This window comes from Ochotona princeps, chromosome 22 (assembly GCF_030435755.1).
Source record: "Ochotona princeps isolate mOchPri1 chromosome 22, mOchPri1.hap1, whole genome shotgun sequence".
Classification (NCBI taxonomy): domain Eukaryota; kingdom Metazoa; phylum Chordata; class Mammalia; order Lagomorpha; family Ochotonidae; genus Ochotona; species Ochotona princeps.
In genome coordinates this window covers 32184913-32207144 of record NC_080853.1, presented here as the reverse complement: position 1 = coordinate 32207144, position 22232 = coordinate 32184913, and the positions used below count along the sequence as shown (strand labels likewise).

General features: G+C 42.1%; 1 protein-coding gene across 2 annotated transcripts in view; it reads left to right on the top strand.

Annotated features, from left to right (window-relative positions):
• PLCB4 (phospholipase C beta 4) overlaps window positions 1-22232 on the top strand; it is a 350035-nt gene that overhangs the window by 206076 nt on the left and 121727 nt on the right. For both annotated transcript variants that reach the window (XM_058679484.1, XM_058679483.1), the window contains exon 3: window positions 2088-2186. In XM_058679484.1, coding sequence (XP_058535467.1) covers window positions 2103-2186 — 84 coding nt within the window. In that variant the 5' untranslated portion in view covers window positions 2088-2102. The remainder of the gene's footprint in view (window positions 1-2087; window positions 2187-22232) is intronic.

Genomic DNA, 22232 nt, shown 5'->3' with positions numbered 1-22232 from the left:
CTGTGTTTACACCAGTCTGCGTATGGGTTCACCTGAATGTTCCAGGATAATGTTCCCATCTCAACATCTTTAACTTAAAAGCATTTGCAATTTCTTTTTTGTTTTTTGTTTTTTTCTTTTGGCCTAGTAGGGTGACATTCTCACACTACAGCAATTAGGATGTTTCTATCAAGTCTGCCTTGCTTAACCCAGCACTTTACATAAACTTGGTTTCACATATTACATGAAGTACATGACCACTGACAAAATATTCTTTGCCAACATTTTTATCCATGTTGACCTAAATCATTGAAGGGATGAGTAGGATTAGTGTTGGTACATCTGGGATGGATGGTCTGAAAAATCTTGGAGACCACCTTGTGGTTCTACCAAAGGAGACCAAACAGTGTATAAAGATGCAGAGTAGATAAGCCAGAAAACACCAAATAGCTGCTATTTTCCATGGTTCACCAAACAGCAGATGGAAGGCCACCTGAATGGGTGATGTGCATGTCCTGGTTGAAGGTTTGCCCTCTTGCCCTCTGTCACACTCTCCTCCTAACTCTTCCAGTTTCTCTTCATCTTCTAGTTGTTGGCACTTGCTGTGTTTTGTTCCTTCTCTGCTGAATTATTTGTATTTCAGGGAGGCAGTCCTGAGCAACCAGTACAATAGAGTAAGGGTTTAGAAACAGTGAGACTAATTGAAAGCCCACTGGTCTCCTGCCAGTAACTGCTTCGGGCGTTTGTGAAAGGTGTCGGATGCTCCCCTACTTCCCCTATTCCCCCACAAGCAGGGAAAGGACCTTTCCCTTGGGTCCTTTGTACTGAGGTACTGATTTTCAAGGACATGGAAGAGGTAGTTTCACCTTGAAGTATCTTGTGAAGGAGGCCTTGGAAAGCAGACTGGAGAGTTTGAGAAGAGGAACCTTTGGCATGGCACAGTGCAAGTTTGCTGTATCTGCTGGCTGTGGGTGAGCCTTCGAGATGAATGCAGGAAGGATGTAGCTGTGGTGTGGGCCAGTTCCCCACTCCATGCTTTTATAAAGTAACTCTTTGTCCCTTTAATGTTCTCTGCACTCATTTGGACTACAGCATGTACTCTCATTTATTCCTATTTTAAAAATAATTACCTGGATCAAACTTTTGTAAAACACAACCTCTGGGTCAACATTTCCTACTCTGCAGGTCACAGTTAAATCACTGTGTAAAATAAGCCAGCCTCTCCCCGATGCCAGGCCTGTTAGGTGTTTCAGGACATAGGGAAGCAGCCCACCACCATCACCCAGTTTAAAACTGGAGAGGTTCAGGATCCTGCAATGTCATGTGGCTAAGTTATCTCTCTCTCTCTTTGTCTCTCTCTCTCTCTCTCTCTCTCTCTCTCTCTCTCTCTCTCTCTCTGTCTCTTGCTTTGTTCTGAGCTGCGAAGCTTTGAGAAAACAGATTATGAAGTGATTCCCCCTTCAGGCCAAAATGACCATCCTGTTTCCATCCACCTCCCCACCCCTCCAAACTCTCCAATTTGTACCCTAGATAGAGATGAGTAAAGTGGATAGCAGTGAGTGCTAGCAAGCATCTTATACTGGGAATGTTTGTTGCTTTTGGGAGAGTCACTTAAACCAATGAAATATGTTGTGTTCATAGAGATAAGCACTTAATATGAGAAACCATTTGTTGCTATTTCATGTAAAATGAAACCGAGGGGAGGCCAGTGGAAAGGTGTGGTCATCAAGATTAGAAAGATGGAAGAATGCATGGAGAAGAAATGCTTTTCATCCTCATTTGCAGACTGGAAAGCTAGGAAGCCACCATGTTGAGGTTCATTCTGTCTTGCATGCCCACACTTAATCACCACGGTCACTGGCCATCTCTGGCCATTTTTCTATCTAGATTCTTTTACGGCACAGACAACGTTCCTCAACTGCTAGGTTGAAGAACAAGATAAAGGCAAGTTGGGGGTCAGAATAAAGGAAGAAGGAAAGGCAACCACTTGGGAGCTTAGTCTGCCTGTATTAACAAAGATTTTTCACACACACACATAAATACAAGTGATTGACCTCTGTGTTTTTTTAAGTTCCGTGTACTCATAAAATATTCTTTTTTGTTTTTAGGTCTCAAATATAATCATGGCCAAGCCTTATGAATTTAACTGGCAGAAGGAAGTCCCTTCTTTTTTGCAAGAAGGAGCTGTTTTTGACAGATATGAAGAGGTAAACAAGTGCTATGAATTTGTCTCCTAACGCATTGTAATAATTGTGTGATTTTAGTTATACGATTGAGTAGGTATGCTTTGATGTAACTATGAACATCTCTGGTATTTGTTGAAGAGAGACAAGTTTTGAGATGTAATAGTAATGATAATGACACTATAATTTATTGAGTGCTTCCTGTGTGCCAAATATAATGGTGATAATGAGACTGTAAATTATTGACTATACAGTGTGCTCCAGCCCACTTTCTAAGCACTTTATGCATGCCTTTTACTTTTCACAACAACTTTGTAAGGTGGTTGCTATTATTAGTCTCACTTTTCAAATGGATTTCCTATAGTAACAGTTTTTGCTTAATGAAGTCCTTTTGGCAGACATGCCTTATTGAGTCTTTCTGTGTGTAAATGCTAGTGATCAAGCCGTGTGCTTGTCCTTGGCTTTGCACATTTCATTTATGCAGACCAGCAAGATCAGCACTGTGTGTGCTTGGCTGCTATGACGTAGCGCTTGTGAACCTGCAAGGTGTCTTTGCATTACCCATGTGTTTAGATGGGTGAAGGGGAGATGGGCTGAAGCCTCAATCCCATTGCAGATGCCTTGTTTTTTTCTGGGTTCTAGTGAGTTGGAAATAAATGAGGAGCAGTGGCTGATGAAATTGGTGTGGCCCTGAGGCAAAATGTACTTTTAGTACGACTCCGTTGGAAGTCCGATTTGGATCCTCTTGCAATGGATTGAGTGGCCCACCAGAGTGCAGGTTGCCAGCTGTGTAGTGACCTGTGCATGAGACCTTTATGAGAGGCAGGCCCTGAGTGCTTGTTCACTTGCTTTTCCTGAAGTAGGTATCAGAGGGCTCCCTGGGTTTGTTTTTTAACTAAAGAAGTTGAGGAAGGCAAAAGATGGGTCAAAACATTGTCACTTTTGGCCTGTGTTGATTTAAAACATCAGAATGACAACCATTGAGACGTCTATAAGTATGCCAGTGCCAAGCAGAAGCAGCTAATTGCGTTTGAAGAAGAAATGAAATAATATTCCGCCACCTACAGGCAGGCATTGTTATTTCTGACAGTTTTCTATAGATCTTTTTGTTTCTTTCTTTTTTTTTTTTTTTGTTTGTTTGTTTGTTTTCTATAGTAGAGATCACAAAATGAGGTAACAACTTATATATGATCCTGGCCCTTCGCTATTTAAAATCTTCGTATGATTCCCTCCTGTAGAATTAAAACAACAATAACAATAACACCAAAACAAACAAGCAAAAAGCCTCCTCTGAATAAAATACAAGTTCTTCCATTATTGAATCCTGCCTAAAATATGCAAGGTCATTTCCATTGGTTTCCCACACACGGTGTCCACTTGATCACTGATAGTTGCCCCCCGCAACTGTCTGCCACATCCTTGGTCTTATTCTATTGCTGAAATACATGTGTTCTTACTTGTTTGCGTAGTGAACTCCTTGTCCCTCAGAACCCAAAGTAGAAACACCTTCTGTGATATCTTCTTTGACCCATTTAGTAAGGATAATAACACCGTGGACCACCCTGACCTTTTCTGTCGCACATATTTCCCTGCCATCATATTTTGCTTGCTCTTTTATTGTACTCCCAGTTTCTCAAGTCAGAAGCCACATTGTACTAAATCGCTTTGACGGACGAACAGAACGTCTGGAGTGGTGCAACTCTGTGTAGCTGTCTAGACACAGAAAATGTTTTAGCATAAAAGTCTGGATTTGTTGTTAGTTATTTTGGAGACTTTTTTTTTTTAAAAAAAAGATGTATTTACTTTTATTGGAAAGTCAAATTTACAGAGAGAAGGAGAGACAAAGAGAAAGAGACAGAGATCTTCCATCTGCTTGTTTACTCCCCAAGTGGCTGCAATAGCCAGAGCTGAGCTGATCCAAAGCCAGAAGCCAGGAGCTTCTTCCAGGTCCCTATGAGGGTGCCGGGTCCCAAGACTTTAGCCCATCCTCTGCTGCTTTCCCAGGCTAGAAACATGGAGCTGGAAGGGAAGTGGACCAGTCAGGATACGAACCGGTGCTCATATGGGAACCCGGAACATGCAAGGCGAGGACTTTAGCCACGAATCTACCATGCTGGGCCCTAATTTTGGAAACTGTTACAGAGATCTCAGCCACAACAGATTTGAACTGTTAGGAAAATCATGACTTTCTTAATTTTGTCAGCACAAAAAAAAAAAAAAAGGTTGCCATCAACAATTTATCTAATTCATATCTAATCCCAAATAAGTAGTTGCCATTGACTACCGCATGTCAAAAAAGGTCAACACCTAAAGTTGATGTGAGACAGAATCTTTCTCCAGGGGAACTGGTTGTAACTCATGGGTTAGTATCACCAGGACAACCTAAGACAGAAGCAGTGCCTCTCTCACCTTTTGTTATACAATTGATGATGGAGTGTAACCACCACAGATGAACAAGAAGAAAAGCCAACAGAATGTGTAGTTTTACCTGACCTGAGCGCTTTGGAAATGAATACCCAAGGAAGAGAGAAGCATGGTGATTTTATGTCTAGGCTTGCTAGAGAGTGTGCAGTCAGGCTGTGGGAGCCAGAAAGGAGTGTTTGCTGATGGCTGTGGGCTCGGGAGCTTCAGCAAGGCCTGATACTCAGGGTCTTTTCCGTGGCTCTGTGTCTTCAGAGAAAAGGGCACTCCTTCTCTCCAGGCATTAGAATGGAGAAGAATTGAATGTCTTGTGACCTATTTAGGGGAAGATCAGCTAGTTCCCTGCTTCAGGGGAGAAGGGGCAAAGAGGTGAAGGTGACCTTTTGGCTTCTGTTGTCATTTCAAATGCCAGGAGTCCATATTCTGAGGTAGCCCATTCTGAACCCCATCCATGGCCACTGTCCTTTGCTTGTAGTTTGCAAATCTCTCGATCTGCTGGAGCATCCCCAAACATTTGCAGTTTTCTTAAGTAATCCTGCAGGATCTGAGCATTTTAAGGCTAAATAACAAATACTGCATGACCCCTAATTCTTCAGAGAAGGGAAGGTGCTTTGGGGGAGATGAAATGTAATCACTGGCTGAATGTTTCTCTTCCTGTTCCATCATCAACAACATCTTACAGAAAAAAGTGCTTGGTGAATAAAGTACAATATGATTTCACTTGATACGTAATGTGAAACGTCAGCTGCAGGTTGATCCTCATTTAAATCCTGGTGTCACTTACCTGTGCTTTTAACATTGGCGGTAAAACCAGCAGGAAACACACCTTGCATTAGCACAAGCATCACATACAGCCCAGCTAAGCTTCCCAATTTCTGGGCTTCCATTTTGCTAGAATGTTAAGCCAAAAAAAAAAAAAAAAAAGAGTGTTCATTTTATAACATAAACATGTCTCTTCATAATAACATATCTAATCAGAAAGCTGAATAGTGTTTTGAGCTGGATGACAGTCAGTACTCCTCCCAGTCCTCTATGATTCAGTCATTTTGAGCCACGGTTGTTAAAATATTGAAGGCAACAAAATGTAAGGAGGAAAGGGTTGCTTCTACGTTATGTGCGTGAGCAGCACTGAGCGATGACAACTGACAGCATGTGGGAGGAACAGGATTAGGAAAAACAAAACCCAGGAATCCAGAAAGTCATAGCAAAGGGGCTCTTTGGTGAAGTGGCAGAAATGCTCTCTGCCCCCTGTGGTAACTCATATGATTACAGTGACCCAAATCATTACATACACATGTAGTTCTATTTATTTAGAAGTTACCTGTTTATTTAGAAGACAGGGAAATATTTCAAAGAATGAGTAAACATTTATTAGATCAAGGAAAAATATTTAATAACCACTGAAAGTTTTAAAAATGTAAGTTACTTTTCTAGGAATTGTTTCATTGCTTCTGCATTGCTAAAGGGTTTTTCAATGCAGCCAGACATACCAGCCTACCTTGCAGCATCTGTTTATGCTATCATGCCAAGTCTAAATCTGTTTTTTATCTAACTTAACTTGACTGATAAGTGGCTTACATACAAAGGATGCTTTCTAAGCAATCCTGAGTGTTTTCTAATGTTCATTTTAAAGGGCATTCAATGTCTCTGTGCCCTGGCAAGTCGGGGTCCTCTTCCATCTCCCCTACAATTCCAGTGTACGATCCTTGAATTCTCAGATCCTAAAATGTCATCTCTTTTATCTTTCCAGATTTGTTGCCTGTTTCCCATTGTTTCCTTCACCAAATGAATTAAATGAGGCTACCTCAAAAAGTTTGCATAAAAATAGGAGTAAAAGATAATTGTATTTTGGTGCCAGAAATTTCTCAAGACTTATTTATTTGAATGTCAGAGTTATAACAAGAGAGAGGGAGAGATAAAGAAATCTTCCATCTGTTGTTTCACACCCCAAAGATTTGTGATGGGTAGGGCTGGTGGACCAGGCTAAAGCCAGAAGGCGAGAGTTTCTTCCAAATCTCCCATATGGGTGGCAGGGGCCCAGCATATGGGCCATCTTCTACTGCTTTTCCCAGGCTGTTAGCACGGAGCTGGATCAGAAGTGAAGCAGCAGGGACAAGAACCAGTGCTCATATGAGATTCTGGCACATTAGGCCACAACACTATTCACTATTTTGGTGTAAAACATTTTAAAATCCATGCGTAGTTTTTTGATAATACACTTTTCAAGAATGTTTTGAAAATGACACATATTATGTGCATGGATTTGAAAATACTTTTACAGTACAGTAGACTTAGCTTTTAATCCCATCGCCCATACCCTTGAATTTTCAATCTTACAAAAAGAGGATATTGGATGAAAAAAAAAAAAAAAACCCAGACTTCTTCTTGAGAATTGGCAGTAGCTGAGTATTGCAGTATACAAACAAGCAGCAAAACATCCTTTAAGGTTAAAACCAGGAACATACCATTGTGGAGCAGTAAGTTAAGGCACAGCCTATAACACCAGTATCCCTATTCAGAGAGCCGATTCTTGTCCCAGCTGTTCTGTTTCTGATCCAGCCATCTGCTAATGCATCTGGCAGGAAGCAGGTGATGGCCCAAGTACTCAGGCCTCTGCCATCTACATTGGAGATCCTGATGGAGTCCCAGGATTCTGGTTTCCTCCTGGCCCAGGGTTGGCAGTCGTTTGGAATGCGAACCAAGCAGATGTTAGATATCTTCCCCCTGTATGCTGCCCTGTGTCTGGCTATCTTTCAAATTAATAAAAAAAAATTCCAAACAAGATTTAAAAGCATATTTTGCGATGAATAAATTTCATTAGCTAACCTAACCAAAGCATTGTCTTGTTTTATTTTTTCTATAGGAGAAACCCATTTTTAATGTGTTTTATTTTTTCAACTGGCTCCCTCAAAGTCTTTTTGCATTTCATTCTTTCCCAGAAACCTTTTATTTGGCTGTTAAAAATAATCCTTCTCAAGACTGGCACTGCGGCACGCTAGTTAAGCCATCATTTTCAATGCTGCCATCCCATGAGAGTGCAGGTTCTAGTCCCAGCTGCCTCCTAATGCACCTGGGAAAGCAGCAGGTGTCCCAGGCACTTGCCTCCTGCCAGCCATGTTGGAGACCTAGATTTTGGAGTTCTAGTCTCCTGACTTCAGACTGCTCCAGTCTCATCATTGTGGCCGTTTGTGGAGTGAACCAGCAGATGAAAGATCCCTCTCTCCTTCTCTATGTACGGTTCTGCTTTTCAGATAAATAAATTTGTTATAAACTCTTACAGGTAAAAGGAATATTCCTCTCAAGACAAAGAACAAACATGAAAAATTCTAGTTTCTCATCATTCTGAGTTATTTGGCTTCCTTTTGCTTTCAGCGTCTCAGCCTCTCAACAGTTTTTACATAAGCTTGGAAGGTGGTGCATGCACTTTAAACAGGCAAACCAGAAGGAGCTTTGTCCACAAGAAGTAGACTGTTGTCTTAGCTCAAGAAGGTTGTCTTGCATTAATGGATGGAGCCCGAGTCTCTCCTGCCCATGTCAGCAGTCACTACATAGATCTGTTCTACATTTAACACATGGCTAATGGGGATGCGGAGCTGATCATGTAGTGTTATTCTATTTTAGGGGGTAGGTGTTTGGTGTAGTGTTAACACTGAGGTTGGAATACCCTGATCTGATATTGTGGTACCTTGATTAATGCACATCTCAGGGGGCAGTGGGAAGTGACTAAGTACTTGAGTCTGCTACTCATGCAGAAGACCTGGACTGAGTTCTTAGCTCCTGCTGTTGTAACATTTGGGAGGTGAGCTGGTGAACTAGCACTTTCTCTCTGTCTCCTCCTAGCCACCTTTCCTCCCATTTTAAATTAAAAAAATCATTTTAGATATTGTCAATCTAAATTGGCATAGCTCTATTAAACTGATGACTATCTTATTAGATGGTACAATCACATCAAACTACAACCAGATTGTAAAGTATCCTCCTGCTTTCCCAACACTAAGAAGTCCTCACTTCACTTATTGGAATCCATGGTTTCCATCAGCTATTTCTTTGTAGAGGCAACCAGGGCAGAGATTTCAGTGCGTTCGGGATAACTTGCCCAACTCATGTGGTTTACCCTCCCCACATCAGCAATCCCAGGATGAACTGTGCTTCTTCGCAAGTATGGAATGTTATTGAATCTGAGACAAGTTGCCTGGATAGAGTCTCTTTTTCAACCATTTAGTTTTGGGGATCCTAATTGGCTTTATTTTTGATTCTGGAGTTTGGCAACATTTTGTTCCATAAGACAGCATAAATAGTGCTCAGCTGGGCTGACCACAAAGAGGTTGGTTTTGTAGTCCAAAAAAGGCTGAAAAAAATGAAAAGTGAAGAGCTGAATGGATTAGTCCTTTCAAGGTTACTTTCTTTGTCAAGGTGGGTGAGGGGACAGGAAGTCAGAACAATAAAATAATCACTGTTTAGTTGGCAGCAGGTTTTCTGTGCTGTGTAAGGATTAAGGCACAGGGAACTTCCTGGTTGTGCCAACTGATGATGGAGTTAGGGAAATATGATTGTCATATTTCTCTCCTAATTCCTCACTATTCAGATGACAACTTGGCTAAGCTTTGGAGAAGTGGAATTTTAGCATGCACGATGCCGTTTTGACTTTTAGTCTGGTCTGGTGGAACCCAACGTAGGGACTTAGTCTAAAACAAAAGGCTACTGTGAATTTTTAACACTGGCAAAGTCTTGATCTGTATATCTACTTTCCACCCCATGCCCTCCTAGATATACACGTAAGTGGAGACAGCTGGTGCCTACAGCTGCTCCCAGGAAAACAGGACAGTTATTGCAGTTGGCAGACCCAGACAATTGTCACAGACCAGGAGTAGCACAGGACCCAGTCCCCCCCCCACCTGAGGGAAGTAGCAGGTAGGTTCAATTTGGCCTTTTCTAAGGCAGTTCTGAAATCAAACTGTGGGTTATACCATGAAGCTCCGAAAAACCCAGGCAATGGAACAAAATATTTTCAAATATAATTTTTTAAAAAAACTAAAAACAACCTCCTTCTAAAGTAATTTGATTTAAGGATTTATTTAACTCCTTGGTAAGGACACCAGCAGGATGATAAAGCTAGTTCCAAGAGCACTTGAGAGATTTTATATGATCAGGAAAAGAAAGCCGGAATAAATTCTGCTGATTAGATAGAGACAAACTAGTTAATATCCTACAAGGCAATAAAACTATAACCTGTGGCGGGGTTGTCTTTTCCTGCCAGATGGAAGTCACATGCCTGTATGTAGAACAAAACACACTTGCAACTTATCTGTTAACCTCGAATCATCAGGTCCTGCACAGTGGTGTATACTAAATTAAACGAGGTATGTCCTTGGAATAAATCATTCTCAGAAAGGCTTCTTAATCTGTGGTCCCATCTACCACTGCAACGATACTTAGGCGTCCTTATGTCTTAATTCTAAGCTTTGGTTACTGGAATTTTTGTCTAAGCGGTCAAGTTATTAGGCTCAAAGAGTCTGTATTTATAATGCATTACTTGTATTTGTACCAAGTAACACTGACAGAGCCACCCTAGTAATAATTATGATTTTTGTTGGTTCCTCTGTTTCACTGTTTTTACTTTTAATTGACATACAATGAGTGTACCAATTTATGGGGTATGGTGTGACATTTCAATATGTGCGTACAATGTGTTGTGATCAGATCGTGGTAATTGGCATATCTACAACTCAAATATCGATTACCTCTTTTAGAAAACAATTCAAAGACAATCATATGGTCAAGACGAAAAATGCTGGCACACTGAAAAGTTATTGCGAAAGACCCCAGAGGAATCCTGTGAAGGGACCTAAAGCACACCCACCTAGAAGACAGTTTCCTTGGCAAGGCAAAGGAGACAGAGGGAAAATAAGAAAGGGCTGCCATTGGCACCATCTACAGTCAAGGAGAGAAAGTGACCCAGGGGTTACACTGGACCCTATTACAGGAGGAAGTCTGTCTTTGCTCACTTCCTCTTCAACGTCATTACTCAGGACAACGGATATCTTGTTGAAATCCAAGATTTCTTGGGTGAAAAATATATCCACAGGGTTCGTGGAACACCAGGTGTTACTTGTTCAGTCTCTGGAGCCCAGAAAATGAGTTAAGCCTTGAAGGAAATGATATCAAACTTGTTTCAATTCAGCTGCTTTGATTCAGCAAGCCACAGAAGTTAAGAACAAAGATTGCAGAATATACCGATGTGTCTGCAAACGGAATAATTCATCAGGCTATTGAAGGTCTAAGAGTTTTCCAGAAATAAAAACTCACATTCTAAGACTAATGTGTGATATTTTAAGGATGCAATGTTAGATCTATTAAAATGGAACTTTTTTCTTAAGTTGATTGTCCTTCCAGCTACTTGGCAAGTAATAAACTTTCTTTTGCCAAGAACAATACAGAAGATACAGGAAGGGAAAAAAAAAAGACATTAATCTAAATGTAGAACAAAACATGGAATTATTATTAACCAAAGAGAATGACAAAACTATTTATCTGTGAAAATGAAGGTGCAGGTAGATGTTGGGGGAAAAAAAAGAATTAGAAAAACAGAGAGAATACAGGAGAGTTAATATTTTCAGTGGGAGGTAAGATTGATAGTTGATGGTATGTGAACCAAAAGTTTGATTCTCATTTAAGGTGCAAAAGCTCTCAAAAATATTGTAATTTCAAACTTGCAGCAGGGTAAAAGTGAATGTCACTTCACTTCTGGAATGAGTTTGAAACTCCAAGCCTTCCTTGTGTAGCACCTTATATCCTTGTACTCTCGCCCTGTGCTCACCTGCAGTCATACTGTGATGGGGAAGGAGGTTGTATGAGAAATCAAAAGGCAGCAAGTTGAGAGGTCTGATCCCAGGAGTCTCAGGGGAAGGTTCTGAGTCTTCATGGATAAGCCAGTTAACCACTCAGAGCACACTAGGAGGAGGGACACTAGCACCTGCCGACAGTGCATTGCAATGTCGGGGCTGCAGGGGGTTTGCTGCTTGTCCAGCTGGGACAACTGGAAGGATATTGGAGGAGTGCAAGGACTGCAGCTGCACAGGTGGGCAATGTGTGTGCCCTAGCTGGCTTTACTTTCCAGCCCAAGAGATTGGCATCCCATTTCTGATAGCCTCAGGAAGCCTTTGATGGATTCACCAAGAGTCTTGGTGAATGGAAAGTAGATGTGGCTTGTGGATGGAGTTGTCTTGGAGGGTAGAGGTGAATTGAATGACTCAGTGGACAGTCGGACAGTTGGGAACACTCAGGGAGCGTTTGAGTGTGGACATGGGTTAAGGGGTTTACTAGCCTGTTGACATACAATAAGGGAGAACAGGAGTGTAAAAGTAGGTAGGGACTTTTGACGTAGGCAGTCAGGTAGTTCTGATACAAGGCAAAGGGGTGTGTTTCTTCAGCTTAACTCCATAAAATGAGAACAAACTAAAACCAGACCTGTTCTTTAACCCTGCATCTTCTAGGAGTTCCCAAGAAGCATTTTGTATGTAATATGAACTACCTACGTAGTAACTAAAAATAAATTGAACAGAAAGAAAACTGAAGAAAATAGTAAACTCTCAAGGGGATGGACAAACAGGTGAATTGTCCTCTCTGAGTCCTCCATTCCCAGACAAACCCTGTACACCTGCTGGGGTCAACGAAACAGGCCCTCATGTGGGGGATGCTGTAATCAAGGCAGATGTTGGAATACTCGTGGAAGATGAGGTGCTCTGTGTCAGTTATCATGGACTTTAATAACAGAATTTTTTTTAAATAACAGGATTTTGTAGTGGGTCTCTGTTCTCTCTCCTAGATGTGTGAATGAGAGCACAGTGAGTCCCCAAAACTCAGCTTGCACAATGTTTGCCAATCAAATGTAGATATTTACTCTCCCTGGAAGTGTTTAACTGGTCAGGTTTGTTGCTCAGGCATCAATGCTTTTCAATTAAAAAGAAAAAGAAAATTATTCAGGTGACTCTAACAGTAACCAGGGGTGTCCCCCACAAAGAATTATCTTTTGGAACCTTGTTGATGCTGTGTTTGTTGGCTGATGTTCTCTCAAGTTATTGATCAAAACTATAAAGGAGATGACATTGAGGTACAAGGTGTCTAAACTGAATGCCTGGGGTCCATGTGGTAGCCTAGCAGCTAAAGTCCTCACCTTGAATGTACCAGGATCTCATATGGGTATCAGTTCTAATACTGGAAGCCCCACTTCCCATCCAGCTCCCTGCTTGTGGCCTGGGAAAGCAGTTGAGGACAGCCCAAGCTTTGGGACCCTACACACACGGGAGACCCGAAGGAAGCTCCTGGCTCCTGGCTTCAGATCAGCTCAACTCCAGCCATTGTGTCTGCTTGGGGAGTGAATTCTTGGGCAGAAGATTTTCCTCTCTGTCTCCCCTCCTCTCTGTATACCTGACTTTCAAATAAAAATAGAATAAAACTTTAAAATAAAAACTGAATGCCTGTTTATGTAGAAAGACGAGCAAAAAAAATGAAGAAAAGTGAAAATTTGAATCATCTAATTAGAGTTGGACATAGGAATGTATATCTGTAAGTGTACATTATACATTCTGTATATTGTGTGTCAGTTATGTTAAAAAATCACATCTAGATAACAGCTTACCAAGTTGAAGTAACCTTGAATGCAGTTTATTCTTTACTAATTCAAAAGTGTATGTGAAGTTTCGTTATGGAGGCAGCATTACTTTCATCAGTTATAATCATACAGTAGTGAGAGAATTTATAAGAAGTATTTCATTAGATGAAATATAGAGTAGGTTGAATAACCTGGCAGATGTGTTTCAAAAGCTGTTATGATTCACAACTTAATGATGATATTTACAAATAACCCATAGTGCCAGCTACGGTTCTGAAACTGAGGTCAAGTCACGCACAAGGCAGGTTCAGTCCTTGGCGACTTTACAATCCAGTGATGGGAGATGAGCAGTAAGTGAACAAGCAAATGGCTAATGTTAAATACCATTATGTTAGTAGAAAGAAGTAATTACTGACCAGGAAAGAGGCAAGGGACATTACTGTGCATTGGGTAGTAAGGGGATGCAGATTTGTGACAATCAAAAGTGACAGCTGAATGATAAGCAAGAGCCAGCTTGACCAAGAACTGTGGGAAAAATATCCCAAACAACTTTGGAAATGATCAGTGGGGCTTCCCAAAGCCAGCAGTCTGGTTTCATTAGAAGAGTGGGACCAAGTGGAGACAGCACCATGAGCAGGTACATGAGGAGGAAAATCTGAGGAGACAGAGGCAGCTCCAAAGTATGACCTCCAGAAAGCAGCATTGTCCACATACCCTGCAACATTATTGACATTGCAAGTTCCAAGGCCATTGCCACATGCCTATGAGCCTGCAGCCCTGGAGGTGGACTCCGAGGGATCCAGTGCACATTCAAGTACGAGAATGAAAATGGTGCTAAGGGAAGCCTGTTTCAACAGAGCTAAGATTATCTGGTTTGCATTTTGGAGCCAGTTGCTCTGGTGGTAGTATGCAGAATGGTTTATAATAGAGGGCCCAAGAATGTTGAAGCACCAGGACTTTTTAATACAAGGAAAAGAAGCTGAACTCTTGATCCTTTGTGTCACTGGCTACATTCCCATAGGCAGTTTCCTTAACATCTCTGCTGCCAAAAAGCCGCACATGTGACAGTGATGTCGAGTATCTACTTTTCACCTAAGAGTGCACCCATTTGACTTCCTTCACTTTCTTTGGAATCACAGCCATGTGACTTCCTCGTAGGATAAGAAAGTTGGGGCCAGGTGTCTGGATCAGTTGACATCAGTTGATCTGAACACTGAAACAGTCCAAAGTAGTCAGAACTGGCTTCTGCCAGGTTTTTACAAAAGCACTCCAACCTGTTCCTTCTTGTAGGCCAGTCTTTGAAAGGACAGTGCTGATCATGTTGTCTGGGCTCCCAGTCCCCCAGCGCTTAGAGAGCTCATTGTCCACCAACCTTGAGACCTTGACAAAAAGATCCGTATGGTTTGGGAAGTTCCGGAAAGTTAAGCAGACTTGCAGACAAAGACCAGTTTGAGCTTTGACCCTGACATTTACAAGTTGCAACCTTGAACAAATCCCTCCAGCTTTCTTAGAGTCTGTCTTGCCTCAACTGGGACAGTCTGTCAACACGGGAGGATCCTAGTAACAGGAGTGGGAGGACATTTTGAAAAATTTTTAGAAAAATAAGACTAGTATTTCAGTGCAAAAAATTTGAAAATCATACAGCATTATCACGATACACATTTTCTGTGATTTTTTAAAATATTTATTTTATTTGAAAGGCGGATTTACAGAAAGGAGAGACGGAGATCCTCCATCGGCTGGTTCACTCCCTCAGTGGCCACCACAGCTGAAGCTGAGCCAGGCTGAAGCCAGGAGATAGGAACCCCTTCCAGGTCTGCCACAGGGGTTCAGGAACTCAAGGACCTCAACCATCTCCCACTGCTTTCCCAGGGAATAAGCAGGGAGCTGGATTGGAAGTGGAACAGTCGAGACACTTACCCGCACCCACATGGAATGGCAGTGCTGTGGGCTGAGGCTTAGCACGCTATGCCACAATGCTGGCTCTAAGTATTTTTGAAGACTTCTTATGCATGGATCTCAAAATGGGTGCAATTTTGAAAATTTCATTTTTAAAATTTTAAATATTTTTGCACAGGGGTAAGCATCTTTTAATTCCTCTCTTCCATGAACTTTTGTGACGTGTCCTCACAGGAGATAGCCAGTTTGTATATGAACACTTTTTCATGTTGATATGATCTGCCATGGTTGAGACAGTGTCTGTTTTTGGTTGTGTTCGAAGGGCTTATCCAGTGTAATGACATGTTTGGCCAATAACTCAATGAGCAGTTGCAAAGTTTTACTGGAGCTATTATCCATCAGCTCTTAGACTTAATCATCAGACTCCTGAATTAATTACTTTAATTAATGAGTTAAATACTGCCGCAAATTGTAAAGGCTGTCATTCATCAGGTCTCAGCATCAATCATTAGACTCCTAATAATCCATTTCTGAGATTTCCGGTAGTAAGTGACTATTGATTCCCAGGCTTTGGACTCTTGTGCTTTAACTTAGAGTGTGGGTTAGTTCATTAGAAAGTCCAGTTTGATCCTGGGTTTTCATTACCAAGATTCTTGATCCTTTACTTGTGGGTCACGTTTGAAGGGTGATTTCAGGTCACAGAATGTCCTGAACTGCCACTCTCTGTCCCTATCTGCCGCTTTGTGTGTAAGCTGGGTAAAAGCCACTTTTGGTAAGAAGGAAGATATGCCTTGGTGGGTTGTAGCAATGAAAATATAATGTTAAATGAGAGGGACACCAAAGAGTGGTAGGCTGGAGAAAAAGAGATGTCCTAGAATTTGGGTAAAGGAGAAATCTAGAAGTACTGTAATGAGCTGAACCATTTCCACAGGAGTACCAGTCTCTGCCTTCAGGCCTGACTTCCTAGATGGTAGATTCACAGTCAAAGAGGGTAAGAGCCTGGACACCAACGAGTTTGCAGTGGAGTAGTGAGACTTCAGAGGGAGGAATGGATGTGAGATAAGAATGTGAAGATAGAATTTAAGAGGAATTCCTCAGTCAACAGTTGAGTCAACTTTTTTCTGTTTTGCTTAACAGATTACTCCAAAAGTAATGATTTGAGGCAGCAACTGTTATTTATTTATTTATTTAGTAAAGATTTATTTATTTTATTGGAAGGTCAAATTTACAGAGAGAAGGAGAGACAGAAAGACAGTTCCTCCATCCACTGGTTCACTATCTAAGTGGCTGCAACGGCCAGAGAGCTGAGCTGAACTGAAGCCAGGAGCCAGGAGCTTCTTCTGAGTCCCCACGCGGGTACAGAGTCCCAGGGCTTTGGGCCATCCTTGACTGCTTTCCCAGACCACAATCAGGGAACTGAAAGGGAAGTGGAACAGCTGGGATAAGAACTGATGCTCCTATGGGGTCCCAGTGCATGCAAGGCAAGGACTTTAGTTGGTCTGTGGTTCTGGGCTTCAGCCCTCCAGGCTTAGTGGGACACACCGAAGTGTTTACTTAATCAACCAGCAAGTGTCTCCGCTCCTCTCTACCTGTTCCCTCATCCTCTTTCAAGCAGGCGGAGCTTCTTTCATGGATCCTGCTAATTTCTGGTATATTCCATAGGGCACAGCAAGTCAAACAGCCCAGGCCTAAACTAGAGGAGTGAAAAAATGAAAGCTCCTATGGAAAGGTTATGGATACAAGGAAAAGTGATCCCTGAGTAGTAGGATGGTAGCCCTCTGGATAAGCACCCGCAGATGCCTTAGGTGTTCACGGAGTAGTAAGGCATCTCATTTTGGACTGGGTACTGCAAGGCCAAGCATGGAGGTACAACAGGCTAAGCTACTGCCTGCAGTACCAGCATCCCATATACGGGCACTGGTTTGAGTCCACCCTGCTTCATTTCCAGTCCAGCTCCTAGGTAATGCACCTCAGAAAACAGCAGAAGATGGCCCAAGAGCTTGGGCCCTTGCCAAGTATGTGGAGGAGCTGGGTAGAATTCCAGGGTCCTGTGTTCAGCCTGGTCTAGCCCTCGGTGTTGAACCATTTTGGAAGTGAACCAATGGATGGTAGATTTCTCTCTCTTTCTTTGTGTGTCTCTCTTTGTCTCTCTCTCTCACTCCCTCCTGCCCTTCCTTCTTTTCCAACTCTTTCATATAAATAAATCTTAGAACAAGAACAAAAAGATCCAGTGTCATTTTCTGCGACATACTAGATATTAAGTATTGCAGGTATTATCAGCCATACAATCTGGGCCACAAATACTCAACTCTGTCATGGTAGCACAAAAATATAAATGAAATATAAATAAATGAAAAATGAATTAATGAATGGTATATTAGATTTCACCAGCAGGCCATAGTTTAGGGACACTTGTGTTAAAGGCTAGATGATAGCATATGGAAATGAATGACAGACTAGCTTGATGGTAATGAAATAGTTTGAATGACGCTTGTTTTTAGCTCATTGTCTCTTACAGCTGTGTTATTGTATTTTGATCCTCCGTTTCTTTTCTCGCTGGATAGCTGCGTCAGCTTTTGCTGCAGGGTCAACTCTTCTTGCCTTTCCTTTTTCAGATGCTCTTTATTTTTTATTGCTCTTCTCATTTTTGTTTTTCTTTCCTCTCTTTGAAGTTCCTTTAGCTTTTCTTCCTTTTCATTTCCTTGCAAAGGTAGCAAATAGCTCTATTTCCAGGGAGAAACAGAAATACCTCACCCATGAAATAGTGTCTTGGAAAATTCTGATACTTCAGTTCCATGCTCCAAGGGTGCAAGAAGGACAGCTTATTTATGTCAAGACGTGAGATGCATCCATTAGGAAGCTGGAGAGGAAACCTGGCGTGGCGTTGGCTTTAAAAGGAGCCTATGGGCACAAAACAAAACAGAGAGTGTGTAGAAAATCAGTCGTTGCCGTTATAATGTAGGGAGTGAGAGTTCTGGGTTCCTTGAGAGTTACTGAGCTATGCTAATAACTGAGTTAAAATCCAGTGGTAAAATTATAGTGCTAGATCTTCAGCCTGCGGTATAAACGGGAAAGTGCTCCATATTAGCCACTTCCGGCTGCATCTGTTGACTGCAAATGGACAGAATGATGGCCACTGGGGAATCCTTTTACTTACAATGAGTGATTGCAACATTGTGAATCTTCAGGCTGATGACAACAAAACCAAAGGGCATTCTGGCTCTGCATATCCATTCACTTTGGAATTGCAGTTTGCGAATACATGTAGTTTAGCCACTGATTTAATAGAGCTCATTCAAGTGAATAAGTTAACAGATGAAATACATAGCATATATTCAAGTGAACAATTCCAAAAAGTTCTTCTTGAATATTGCTTGTCTTTAAACTGTATAATGTGTATATATTAATTCTCTATTCCTAAAAATGTTGAGGTACTATTTCGTTGGTATCACTCTTTCTTTTGTTTCAGGAAAAGTGCTATGTTAGGGTTTGGTTGGAGAAACAAAACCGACAGAATACAGAGACATATAGGAGATTTATCATGAGGGACTGGCTCATTGGATGATGAGTGAGAACATCTGTGACCCCGTATCTGTAAACTGGAGGTCCAGGACAACCATTGGCATGGTTCTAGTCCCATACAGAAGGCCTGAGAATCCAGGAAGTAAGAGGTCTAAGTCCAAATCCCAAGGCCTGAGACCTGCGAGAAGACCAACAATATATGTATCCTTTGAGTCAGCAGTCTGAGAACCAGGGGCTCTACTGTTGGGGAACATGAGAAATGGATGCCCTAGGTAGAGCAGAGAAAACAATCCACCCTCCAGCATTGTGCTCTTCTCAAGCATTCAGCAAATAGGATGATGACCACATTTTGGAGAGTAGATCTTTGTTAATCCATTGAATCAAATGCTAAACTCTCCCAGGACGCCCTCCCAAGCACATCTAGAAATAATATTTTACTAAATATCCGGGCATCCCTTAACCTAGGCACACTGACTCATAAAATTAACTATCGTGGGCATGTTTTTAGTAGTTAGAAATATCTACCACCACGAACTGTTATTAGGTGCTGGACCTTGTGCTCAACTAGCGTGGTGCAAACAGCTTCCTTTTTGCCTCATAACAACCTTGTTAAATGTGTCTTCGAAGCTTCACTGGGTAAGCATCATGCTTGCTGTTTCATATTCAGGTTACAGTCTGAGCATAATGATTCTCTAGCAGCTAGCCTGTAGTGCTTCTCCAAGTATGGTCTTAGACCAGCCATGCCAACAGTGCCTGAAACTTGCTGGAAATGTAAACTGGCAGATTTGCTAAGATATCAACATGGCTTGTTCCACAAAGGTCCGTGAGTTGGAAGCATAGTGCTCAGACTGAAGTATTGAGATGACTGAGACTTTAAGCAGTGGAGCCTCATGGAAATTGCTTGGCACATGAGGCCACCACCTCCAGAAGCGGTTCATGTCCTTGTCGCATCAGGCAAGTGGTTGTATACAAAATGACCCACATGTGTGGTCCCCTCTGCATGTAGTTGTGTCTGCTTTGCTTCTTCCTCATGCGGTGATGCAACTGGGGGTGGGGTAAGCAGTTCACCTGGACAGATATGGTGCTGGGTGACTCCAGCCGCCAGGATCACATGCCAATTTTGTTGTCGCAAAACAAATGGGCCAGAACAAGTCCTAACCTCAACCCTGTGGAATGAGCAACCTGTGGGTAAGATGCAGCAGTCTTTGTTTTCTGGGTCCTCCCAGTGACTCTGATGGTGGGGCTTTACGTTTGAGAAACAATAGGCACAGGGAAAGATAAGAACTTTTAGGCTTACTCAGAAGAAAAAAATCAAATCCATTTAAGGTTCATTACAGCTAATCTTCCTTACAAAGACAATGCAGAAAATAGGGTGGTGTGGGCATTGTAGAGTAACTGTTACCTTCTCTACTTGAACATAGCAGATTCTGTTGGGCCCTTTTGTGTGCCAGGTGCAGTGCAAAGTGCTTGACTTCAGTCATCTCATTAAGCCCTCAGGTTGTTACGTGGATTAAACAAGATTGTTTTCCACAGTTTCTAGAAGAGAAAAGAGAATCCTAGGTTGTGAAGGGAATTACCTGCTAACCAAGGTGAGCTAAGGGTTAGTGCAGTTGGTCCAGACTTGGTACACTGATAAGAGCAAACTAAGAAACACCTTAAAGCTATGTTATATGTGACAAATATATAATTAAAAAGTCTTTCTAAAGTTCACGAACTCAAGATTAAGCCAAAAATCTCTTCCACTCACACTGTGTTACTGATTCTGGTCCTTTTTTAAGCCCCAATTTGTTAGGGAGACGAGAAAGGAAAGACTATTTTTCAGAGAACTGCCCCTGAATGCTTCTGAGAATACCAGTACCTCTTTATCAGAACCACTAACAATCAACCTATAAGGAAAGAAGACTATTTAACAAGACATTTTTTCTTTAGTTTCTATTTTCGGTGGGAGAAAACTATGTACTCTATGAAAATAACATAGTATTTTGTCTTAGTTGATGAAAATACGCATAAAGTCTTACCAGCAGGAAAGCCTATTGTTCTGGTCATTTGTCTTTCCAATTTGAGATAGAGAGTGCTTATGTCTGTTGGTTTGCTCCCTAATGCCTGCAAATACTGTCCAGGTTGAAGCCAGAACAAGAAACTCATTCCAGTTCTCCCAAATGAATGGCAGGAAACCTTCCAATGAACCTGCCCTCCTACCTGGCGAGGTCTGGGAGCCAGATTTGGGTATGGAGCCATTTCTTAACTGTTAGGCCAAATGCCTGTTCTACTTTCTTTTTAATATTGATTTTGATAAATTAAGAAGCACATAGTTTGGAAATTACTGTCACTTGAAGCCATAAAGAATGAGCAATTGCTCTAAAGTGATGCTTTGCCAAAAACATTTATGGAAGGGCATAGATAGAGCCAGTCTAGATTCCCGGGTGTCTGGGCCAGCACACTGTGTTGTTTTTAAAACTATAGAGTTACCCTGAGGGCCATTTTGCTGGAGCCTCCACTGCTCTTCTGTGGTGGGTTTTCCTCCGCCAAGTACCAAAAAGGTCAATAATCATTAACAAGTTGCAGAAAGGAACCTTTAAAAATATTTATTTTTATTGGAAAGTCAGATACACAGAAAGAAAGAGAGACAGAGAGGAAGATCTCCTGTGCATCAGTTCACTCCCCAACCAGCTGCAATGGCTTGAGCTGAGCTGGTCTGAAGCCAGGAGCCCTCCTCCAGGTCTCTCATGCAGGTGCAGGGTCCCAAGTCTTTGGGGCTGTCCTCAGCTGTTCTCCCATGTCATCAGCAGGGAGCTGGATGGGAAGTTGGCCTGCTGGGATTAGAACCAGGGCCCATATTGGATCCTGGCCCGTTAAAGGTGAGGGCGTTAGCCACTAGGGACCTGAGGTAGGGTCTTCAAGTAAATGAGAAAGGGAGAAGGCAGGGCTGGGTGTTTGGCACAGCCGTGGAACACTGCTTTGAGACCCTTGCGTAGCATTTCTGAGAACATGGTCAGAGTCCTGTGTGCACCATGGCAGGGAGCAGGGAGCGTTCAGTGCTTGGGTCCCTGCTGCCCACATGGGAAACTTGATTTTGTTTCGGGGTCCTGGCTCTTGCTGTTGTAGCCATTTGGAGAGTGAACCATGGAATGCTGGATCCATCGCTCTCTCTCCTCTCATTCTCTCATTTCCTCTTAGAAACAAAGTAAAAAATAAATTTAAAAGCTGTTTTTAAGTGAGAATTTATAGCTATTGATGGCTGTGAAGTGAGCAGTTAGGACCAGTTTGTTTCCTCTCAGGTTACTAACCTAAACACATCCTTCCTCCCTAAATTCAAAAAATAGTTGAACTGCAAAATATCTCACGGAGCTGGGAACATTTCTGAGATGCTGTGTCATGGCTTTCTTAGAGTTCCAGAGGCTCAAATCCCAAGTTCAAGATGCTGGCAGGCCCTGTGTCTGCCAAGGACTGCCTTCCCAGTTCAGGCACCTTCTTGGGGTATGTTCACATGGGGCAAGGGTGAGGCAGTTCTTTGGGGCTGCTTGTGGGAGGGCATCTGGCCGGTTGTTTCCCCCAAGTTCTCCACCCCCTCATGCCATCCCTGTGGTGATTAGAATTTCAGCAGAGGGATTTGGGAG